Raw genomic sequence first — 10,440 nt, forward strand, 5'->3', positions numbered from 1 at the left:
ATTTGAGCAAACGAGGTCTGTTTGAAGATGTGAGATGCTCTCATTGAAACTTATAAAATCCTTCCAGGCCGGATGTCCCCACGGACTGGCCTCGTTAGAACCGGGGTGAGGGGGGAGGAATCATCTCAGGACAATGTAGGCCGTTAAAGACTGAGATGAGGAATTTACCCGCTCAGATGGTAGTGACCCTTTGAAAGTGTCCACTCCGGACGTGTGGAAGCTCAATCCTTGAGTAGATTCAAGACAGTAATCGATGGGTTTCTAGGAAATATTGGCCTTGGTGTCACAGCTCGCGATAGTGCGTGGCTAGGCTGGCTTGATGGACCGAATGGCACACCCATGTTACAAAGACTGACCAGAGAAGGAATCACCAAATGCCTTCAAGCAGACTGTCTTTACCCCTGGCATTCTCACACCCAGGGGTCTGTGCCCATTGGCTACCTTGCCTTGAGGTGAGGGGGGAGAGAGCCGTTCTGTTGCATTGGGAGGGCAGGGGGCTGTGTGTTTGAAGGAATGTTGGGAAGCATTGGGGTGATGGTGACCTTGGTGTGTTTCAGATCAGTGTGGAGGGGGACATCTTGGCAGCTGCTTCTGGGTCGATGTCTGTGGAAATCTGGAGGAGCATGAAGTGACCAAGAGGCTGGTTTGAGTTCGGAGTGTGGTTCGGGTTCCTAAGGGGCACTCGGTTGTCAGACCACTCCACCTTTACCAGGGCTGCAGGCAGGCGGCGGGTGCTCTTGGCAGGAGGGGGTGGTTCCCCCTCTTAAACACACCACCTCATGTCATGTGACTGCAAACTCCTCCCTCCTGCCAAATGTCCTAATGCATTAAATTCCTATTGATCGAGACACTTTATACATTAATATTGTTATGGTCGTCACTTGCATCTCAGATTCCCACGGTGATGGTGGGAGGTGATTCCCACGGTGATGGTGGGAGGTGCTGGTGCTGTAGAACCGAGTGCCCATGGCTAGTGAGTTGGGCCACGGTTTTCCTCCAGCCTCTGTCCTGGGGTGAGTTTCTGGAAAGCTCTGATTGTTTCTCCCTTTGTGAGCCAGTGTACTCCCACATCCAAGCACAGACAGGATAATGTGTCTGCGGAATGGTTGACCCACAGGTCTTGCTGCTGTATGATTGAGAAAAGAACACATTTCACAGGGTTAACACTAGCCAACGGGTCAGTGCCACTCACTGAGACCTGTCGTGAGTATTAAACCTGCAGCACTGACTGGTGGCTAAGCTGAGCACTGGTAAGTGGTAATCTCCCAATGTCATGGCAACTACACTGTGTAGACCCACCTTCCCCCCCCCCCCCGATCGAGGTGAGGTCCCTGTGATGGGGTTTGGGCTGTAGTTTTTGGCAGCCTGTGCTCTGTAAGTTGGTGATATCAACAGGAACCTCAGGTGCTGCAGTTTCCCCATCTGTCGGATTTCTCAGGTTGGTGTCACAGCCCGAGAGAATGCATGTTCAAATCCCTCTCACGGCTTCGGTGCTCACATCCATGAGCCGAGCCAAGGGGGTATGGCGCTGTCATAGCCGCCGTTAAGGTGGGATGTGAATCAGAGGTGCTGGGTTTCCAGTCACGTGGATGTAGATGATCCCAAACACTACATTACAAAGGAGTTAAATAATGACTTTTTAAACAGTTGTGAAATGTTGACATGAAAACATGCCCACGTCCTGACCAAACATATACCCCTGAACCAACATCACGAAAACAGATTCTCTGGTGATTAACCTCAGTGCTGTTTGTGGAATCTTGCTGTTCAGATTGGCTGCTGTGTTTCCAGAGTTCCCAAAGTGAGTGTGTTTGAAAAGTACTTTGTGAGCTTGTAAACATTGTGATTAGAAATGCAAGTTTTATTCTTTGAATATTTGCTGACCTGGAGCATCCCTTTGTTGCTGCTGAGAGATTGACTGGATTTACTGCTGTTTCTGAAGCAGAAATACCATTTACTTCAGGTATGAGCTCTCTAACACCAGGAGGCACAGGCCGGGTTTGTCCCCTCTCTGTATGTATCATGTTACAAATGGAGAGAGAGAGAAGCGTTTGTTTAAAGACACAGGCACCCAGTGTTCTCTCACATCCACAGAGCAGCAGCTCAACAGAAAAAGCAGCGATGCACAAATGGCAGAAAATTACTTCAACTGGGAGAATATTTATTAATAAAGGTAAAAGATTTGAACAGCCTACACGGTGGATCATTGTGTTCCTATGGCAGAAAGGGCAAAGATTCCCACCTGAATCCGAAGTTCAGAATTCGGGTTGGTTTCCAGAAACTTGAAAACAAAATCCAGGAAAACCAGTCTCATGTGGAATGCGATGGGAGTGCCACACTATCAGAGGGTCAGGGCTGAGGGAGTGTCGGAGGGTCAGTGCTGAGGGAGTGGGCACTGTCTGTGGATCAGTGCTGAGGGAGTGCCACACTGCAGGAGGGTCAGTGCTGAGGGAGCGCCGTACTGTCGGAGGGTCAGTGCTGAGAGAGTGCGCACTGTCGGTGGATCAGCACTGAGGGAGCGCCGTACTGTCGGAGGGTCAGTGCTGAGAGAGTGGGCACTGTCGGTGGATCAGCACTGAGGGAGCGCCGTACTGTCGGAGGGTCAGTGCTGAGAGAGCGCCGTACTGTCGGAGGGTCAGTGCTGAGGGAGTGCGCACTGCCGGAGGGTCAGCGCTGAGGGAGTGCGCACTGTCTGTGTGTCAATGTTGAGGGAGTACCGCACTGTCGGAGGGTCAGCGCTGTCAGAGTGCCGCACTGCCAGAGGGTCGGTGCTGAGGGAGCGCCGTACTGTTGGAGGGTCAGCGTTGAGGGAGTGCCACACTGTCGGAAGGTCAGCGCTGAGGGAGCGCCGTACTGTCAGAGGGTCAACGCTGAGGGAGTGCCGCACTGCCAGAGGGTCGGCGCTGTCGGAGGGTCAGCATTGAGGGAGTGCCACACTGTCGGAAGGTCAGCGCTGAGGGAGCGCCGTACTGTCAGAGGGTCAACGCTGAGGGAGTGCCGCACTGCCAGAGGGTCGGCGCTGTCGGAGGGTCAGCATTGAGGGAGTGCCACACTGTCGGAAGGTCAGCGCTGAGGGAGCGCCATACTGTCAGAGGGTCAACGCTGAGGGGGTCGGCGCTGAGGGAGCGCCGCACTGTCGGAGGGTCAGCGCTGAGGGAGCGCCGCACTGTCGGAGGGTCAGCGCTGAGGGAGCGCCGCACTGTCGGAGGGTCAGCGCTGAGGGAAGCGGTCTGTGTCAGAGGTGCCTTTCTTTGAGTGAAATGTTTCAGTAAACTGTGCTGTCAGATATGAAAACCTGGCCTTAATATGAAGAAGAGCAGTGCAGTGCCGATGGTCAGGGGTATAGATTTGTTTCTTGACCATCAATGCCCTCCGTGATGGCTGGTTGATGACCCTGTTGCTGCACACGGACACGTGTAGGCTGCTGTTTTGTCTGACTGAGGGCGGGCTGGATGTTTGGAATTATGTGTCCCCTCCTCCCTGAGACCAACACACACATTCAGAGAATGCAGCCAAAATATGAGACAGCTCAGGATTCAGTGACGGTGGCTCAGTGGTTAACACTGCTGCCTCACAGTGTCAGGGACCCAGGTTCAATTCTCGCCTCGGAGTTTGCACATTCTCCTGTAGTGTTCGGTGCATTAGTCAGGGGTGAATGTAGGGGAATGGGTCTGGGAGGGTTGCTCTTTGGAGGGTCGGTGTGGACTTGTTGGGCCGAAGGGCCTGTTTCCACACTGTAAGTCTAATCTAATAATCGTACGGATTCACCCTGACCGTGTTTAATTGTCAAAAAAAACTGTTCCGATCCAAATTGGTGATTTTAAACACATGCTGCCCCTGACCCTGTGCCCAGCCCCATCCCCAACTCCACAGAGCCACAGCCAATGGCTGGAAGGAGGTGGGGAGTACTGTAGACAGTGTCTCTGTATGGGCATCTCTTTGGACAGCACTGTGTGGCTGGGGGACCCTCAGGCCTCTCCATGATATGCAGTCCCTTGTCGTCCTTGTGTTATCTTCAACCCCCTTCTGTTGGCTGCTTCATCCCACTCAATGTCTGCTCCAGGGATTTGGGATGGGGAAGGGGAAGAGGAGTACATAACGGGGTGAAACCTAAAGCAGGGATCAGTGTTTCAGGCTGGATGGGTGGTCCCACTGGGTAGTGTGGTACTGCCCTGGGTGTCGTTACAATATGATACAGGGTTTCTTGTCCTTGAATGGATTGTCTGAGTTCGGGACTCCCGTCACCAATGGGTCATTTGTTACATGGTCCTCGCAGTAATGCATCAGATCAGCTGCAGCTTTGGAAATCTGGGGACCAGAGCAGAGAGAGAGTGAGACATTGGAGATGGGAGACAGATGAGCTGTATGAATGGGACAAACCCAACCTAATGGAACACTGAACAGTCAACAGCACAGAAACCAACCCTTCACTCTACTAAAGTAGTCCCACTGACCTGCGTTGTCCCATATCCCTCTAAACCTTTCCTATCCATGTACCTGTCCAAATACCTTTTAAACGTAACTGTATCTGCCTCTTCCACTTCCTCTGGCAGTTCATTCCACAGACAAACCACTCTTTGTGAAAAAGTTCGACCCCAGGTCCCCTTTGAACCTTTCTCCTCTCACTTTGAATATATGGCCCCTTAGTTTTGAACTCTCCTTATCTGAGGGAAAAGACCCTTCCTGTTCAGCCTGTCCTTCATGTTTTTATAAACCTCTGTAGGGTCACCTCTCAACGCCCGAGACTCCAGTGAAAAAAGGCCCAACCTAACCAGCCTCTTCTTATAACTCAAAGCCTCCAGTTCCAGCAACATTGCTGTAAATCATCTCTGCACTCTCTCCAATTTAATAATATCCCTCCTGTAGCAGGACTACCAGAACTCCACACATTACTCTGAAAATCCTCAGTTAGTGACAGTAATGAAAATGAACTTTCCTGGTGAGAACAGTCACGCTGGAATATCCCTGAGGAATCTGAGGTGTTGCTTCTCGCGTGGTTAGTCGTTGTGATTCTTTACAATCACCTGTGTGACTGTCTTCTGCCCTTTTCAAAAAGCCTGTGACTGCTGTACAGAAACTACCACTGCACAAGATCCCTTCCCGGGAATGTCCCTACCTCTGGGCAAGGAAGCTTGTGTTTAACTCAGATCTGTTCCAGATGTGTGTCTGAGCAGGTTGATGGAAAACCTTCCAGGGCAGAGCAGACAGTGAGAATGGGCCCATGTGGGGATAAGGTCAGAATTAGAACCACAGCCCAATCAGCAACTCTCAGACAGGGAGGAGGATGTGCAACTTGTTCCCAGATGGAGAGTTTGAGATGCATCGTGTTGATGTTTTTAGGGGGAACATCAGAGAGCGTGAGATAAGGTGATGGGATGGAGGGGGATGATTAACACTGAATGTTCTGACTGGATGCTCTGCTGTTGATGTAACTCTGTATCAATGTGTATTGGGTAGTGTTACATCTTGGAAACTGATATTTATTTCTCAGCATAGCTTGTGTGTTTGTGAATAAAGTGTGAAATGGAACATGAAATAAGAAGCTTTTTTGAAATGAGAATCAATGCCTACCATATGGAAACTCCTCCCCCACCCCCCAACGCTGTTTACAACTTTCACCCAGATTAATGAAAGCAAGGACTGAGAGTGAGGACATTCTGAGGTGTTGCCTTGTGCATAGAGCTATCAACTCAGATGTTCAAGATCAAAGCAGCTAAACAGAATTAGACCCCAGTTTGCCACATGATCTTCAAGTCAGTCATTGTTAATCCAATTCCACATCCTGGCGATATTGGAATGAAGAGAAGGTGCTGGAAATCAGAAACATGATCATGAAGTGTTGGAGAAACTCAGCAGGTCTGGCAGCCTCTGTGGGGAGGACAAAAAGAACCCCAATGTCTTGACTCCAGTGACCCCTTCAACAGTACCTTCCGACTAAAGGTCACTGGACTCAAGACGTTAACCCTGCGTTCTCCCCACAGACGCTGCCAGACCTGCTGAGTTTCTCCAGCACTGTCTGAAGCAAAATCAGACAATGTTGGAAGGTGGCTGTATGTGCTGGAGTAAAACCCATTCACCTGGGGCTGAGGAGAACAGTCCAGGATCTCCCTTCTGATTGACAACACCAATTCCAAATCGTGGCTTTTACTGCACTGACTGACAGATAACCAGTCTCCTGTCCTGAGGGGCTATTTGCTAACTGATCCCCTCTCCTCAAGGTGGGAGGGAGGTTGTGCTATTGATGGAGAGTAGGGAATTGGCGAATTAATCTGTGGAGCATTTTGGAGAATACAGGAATTAGGAATAGGAGTAGGCCATTCATGCCCTACGTTACTCTGCTGTTCAATAAGATCATGGCTGATCTGTGCGTGTTTTGAATTCATATTCCCATCTACCCCCATTATCTTTGATTTCCCTCCCTAACATCAATCTATGCAGCTCTGCTTTAAGAATATTCAATGAGCCCATTTCCACTGCTTTCTCAGATAGAAAGTTCCAGAGTACCTCAATCCTGAGAGAAAAACAAAATTCCTCCTCTGTCCTAAAAGACTGACCTCTGACCTCCAATTTTAAACAGAGAACTTGGGAGGGGGAAGTCTTAAGTCATAATCCTTATTCTTCCTGTCAAAGTGAACAACTTTACATTTTCCCACATTTCACTCCAGCCAGATGTTTGCCGCTCACATAAGCGATCCATATCTGTCTGCATCCTTGTTATATCCTCTTTATTACACTTTCCTAGCGAGCTTTGGGTCATCTGCGAGTTTAGGCACCTTATCTCATCATTTACATGGTGTGGGCCCACCATAGACCCCTGCGGGACTTCACACTCTGTCAATCTGAAAAAGAATCTTTATACACACTCTCTACTTTGGGTAAACTAGTCTATCAGTAGTCATATGTTACTCCCTGTACTCTGAGCTCCTTTGCACAGTGACTACTAATGGGGAACCCTGTCAAATACCTTCTAGAAATCCAAGTCCAGTACATCAGTGGCTCCTGTAAATCCACCGTACATGTTATTACTTCCAATAAATTGGTGATTTCCCTTTCCACAAAACCATGCTGATTCTTCCTGATTATCTTTAGCTTGTCTAAGTGCCCAGTTATAATTAATCCTGTTACATCACACAATAAGTTAACCTGCTCTCTGGTTGCCTCCAGAAAATGCAGCTCTAAGAAACTATTTAAAAAGCTTTCCATGAATTTCTCGTCCGAGGTATCAATGCCAATCTGATGTTTCCTGTTTCGATTAAAGTCACCCTTGATTATCGCCTTCCCTTTGTCACAAACACCAGAATTTCTTCTTGTATATCTTATCCCACATTGTGGTTACTCTAAGAGGGCATGTAGACCATTCCCACTGGTGACATCTTCCCCATCCAAGCCCATTCTAATCCTGATCTCCTAAACTGAGATCACCTTTACCTGTTACACTAATGTCTGCCTTGTTTAGGATTCCTAGTCTGGGATCACTTGATTAATCAGAGTGTTTTGGAGAGTACAGGATTAATTGGTTAATTCTTTTACACAGATTATTAACAAGTAAATCCCAGTTTGGGAGTTGCTTACCTGAATTCTCTCGATGCCAGCCTCCATACGAAGTTGTTCCACTGCCTTCCTGGCCTGAGCGATGTGGCTCATGGTGACCATTTTGGATGTCATTCTGAGAGCAGTCCGTTATTTCACAGTCACAACCACGGAACTAAAACAAGAAGACAGTGATGCTAGACCCTTAGGTCCAACCACTCCACGCCGAACATCATCCCAAACTAATCCAGTCCCACTTACCTGCTCCTGGCCCATATCCCTCCAAACATTCCTTCTTCATCTTGGAATTCAAAAGACAATTACAACTCAGCATTTACAAATCACTCGTGACATCCTAACAAACTCCAACTGCTTTTTATAAAACGTATTGGGTTGATGGGATGTGGGTATGGCCGGTCAGGTCTGTATATATCACTGTAATCTCATGGGAGCCAGGAAAGAATGGCAGGTTTCTATCCCAAAAGGCCATTAGTGACCAGATGGGTTTTCTGACAATAAGGGCTTATGCCCGAAACGTCGAATTTCCTATTCCTTGGATGCTGCCTGACCTGCTGTGCTTTAACCAGCAACACATTTTCAGCTTTCTGACAATTGAGTGGAGTTACATGGTCACCATTAAACTCGGTAATGTATTTGAAAAACAATTCTAGAACATCAGATATGTCACTTATTCATGTGCCAGCTTAGTACCCAAACTAAAGAGTAGACAGACTGTGGAAGACGCACAAGATATTGTGATATTATTTAACCGACAAGGATTCCTGGAAGAAAGAGAGAGCGCCTCCTCATTTACCTGAACGAATGGCCCAGTGAAGTTTTGTCAAACTATTCCAAGCCATTTGAATAATACTGAGGAGAGGTATCTGGAGCAAACCAGACAATACCAGAATAAAATACTGGAGGAACTTCTGAGGAAATGTCACTGTACCCAAAACGTAATTCCGTTTCTCTCCTCAGACGCTGCCAGACCTGCTGGGTTTCTCCAGGATTTTTGTGGGAGAATACAGAACTTGATAACGGTGTCTCTCTCTGACTCCCTCCCCCATTAACCCCTCTCCCCGTCACTCCCTCTGCTCACTGTCAGCCTCTCCTCTCCCGTGACCCTCTCCCCTCCCTGTCTCTCCCCGTGACCCTCTCCCCTCCCTGTCTCTCCCCGTGACCCACTCCCCTCCCTGTCTCTCCCCCTGACCCTCTCCCCTCCCTGTCTCTCCCCGTGACCCTCTCCCCTCCCTGTCTCTCCCCGTGACCCACTCCCCTCCCTGTCACCCACTCCCCTCCCTGTCACCCCCCACTCGCTGCCAGCTCTCCCCTCCCTGTGACCCCCCACTCGCTGCCAGCTCTCCCCTCCCTGTCACCCCCACTCGCTGCCAGCTCTCCTCTCCCTGTCACCCCCCACTCGCTGCCAGCTCTCCTCTCCCTGTGACCCCCACTCGCTGCCAGCTCTCCCCTCCCTGTGACCCCCACTCGCTGCCAGCTCTCCTCTCCCTGTGACCCCCACTCGCTGCCAGCTCTCCCCTCCCTGTCACCCCCCACTCGCTGCCAGCTCTCCTCTCCCTGTGACCCCCCACTTGCTGCCAGCTCTCCCCTCCCTGTGACCCCCACCCTTCTCCATTACCCCCTCGACTTCCCTTGCCTTCATCATCAACCCCTTCCCATCACTTGCCCTCCTCTCCCTGTCAGGAAGAAGGGCTCATGCTCGAAACGTTGATTCTCCTGCTCCTTGGATGCTGCCTGACCTGCTGCGCTTTTCCAGTGACACGTTTTCAGCTCCTCTCCCTGTCACCCTATCAGCCTCTGTCCTCCCCAGCACCCCTCTATCACCCCTTTTCCTCGCCAACTCACTCGCTGTCGTATCCAGGTTGCGTTCTGGCTCTGATTGGTTGTTTTTTTATCCCTCCAAGCCCGCAATATATTGAGCCGGTGTCCCTCGACTCTAACCCCATTGCTGTCTCCAATCTGCATTTTGTCAGACACTCAAACCCCTTGTCGCTCACGTACTTCTGGAACAGAAATCTATTTGCCCCGTCTCGGCCTGTGCCAAGCTGATGAAAAGCTTTTGTGTTGAAAGTGGTTTGTTGAGCTCTGTTGAGAATCTCAGATTGCTGTACGTACCTGTGCCCGGGCGAGGTCCTGGCTGCTGTTTACTGAAGCTCAGGCAGATATTGTGCAGGTCAGTCACCAGAATCGCATCCTCACTCTTCTCCCAGACACCGTGGTGATCATCTGCTGTTGTTGACGGTGCCCAAGCTCCCTTTCCCCATCACAGCCTGGATCCTGGGATTTCATGACAGAAAGCTGCTCTTTAAAATGTGTGACAGGACTGGCTCACACTGAGAGCTCTGCAGTTAAATGTCAGACTTCAAACACAGCTCCCCCCCTCCAACCCTCACCTGACTCCCATCCTGTCTGGTTATAAACCTTTGTTTTAAAAATAACTTCTCCCTGGAATTCTTCTCATCGTTCGGAGACCCCCAGCTCCCAGAGCTCCACCTCAGATCTTCAAAGTTACAGACTTTGGGATTGAAGGAAGTTGGAGAGGTTTAAAAGTTCCAGCTGCCAGAACCACAGACCGTTCCCTGTGACTGTAAACAGGTCAGACTGTTATCCAGAGCCCCTCAGTATCAGCCCCCACAGAACTTCCCCAATACCCTCCGCAAAACCGACCCCTACCCCCATCCCCACACCGACCCCTACACCCCTCCCCAACACCGACCCCTACCCCCATCCCCACACCGACCCCTACACCCCCATCCCCAACACCGACCCCTACCCCCCATCCCCACACCGACCCCTACACCCCTCCCCAACACCGACCCCTACCCCCATCCCCACACCGACCCCTACACCCCTCCCCAACACCGACCCCTACCCCCATCCCCACACCGACCC

At 50.3% G+C, this 10,440-nt stretch overlaps 2 protein-coding genes across 7 annotated transcripts in view; one reads left to right on the forward strand and one right to left on the reverse strand.

Annotated features, from left to right (window-relative positions):
• The window catches only part of fbxw9 (F-box and WD repeat domain containing 9), a 27,318-nt gene extending 21,776 nt beyond the window's left edge, over nt 1-5,542 (forward strand). For all 6 annotated transcript variants that reach the window (XM_060855328.1, XM_060855329.1, XM_060855331.1 and 3 more), the window contains one exon: nt 558-5,542. In XM_060855328.1, coding sequence (XP_060711311.1) covers nt 558-632 — 75 coding nt within the window. In that variant the 3' untranslated portion in view covers nt 633-5,542. The remainder of the gene's footprint in view (nt 1-557) is intronic.
• Nucleotides 4,183-7,653, reverse strand: LOC132835840 (guanine nucleotide-binding protein G(I)/G(S)/G(O) subunit gamma-7-like). Its single transcript, XM_060854937.1, has 2 exons — nt 7,573-7,653; nt 4,183-4,308 (listed from the first exon to the last, which is right to left on the reverse strand). Exons 1-2 carry the CDS (start codon nt 7,651-7,653, stop codon nt 4,183-4,185), a joined length of 207 nt encoding a protein of 68 aa, XP_060710920.1.
• Between the last annotated feature and the right edge of the window lie 2,787 nt (nt 7,654-10,440).

The sequence above is a fragment of the Hemiscyllium ocellatum genome, chromosome 45 (genome assembly GCF_020745735.1).
Source record: "Hemiscyllium ocellatum isolate sHemOce1 chromosome 45, sHemOce1.pat.X.cur, whole genome shotgun sequence".
Taxonomy (NCBI): domain Eukaryota; kingdom Metazoa; phylum Chordata; class Chondrichthyes; order Orectolobiformes; family Hemiscylliidae; genus Hemiscyllium; species Hemiscyllium ocellatum.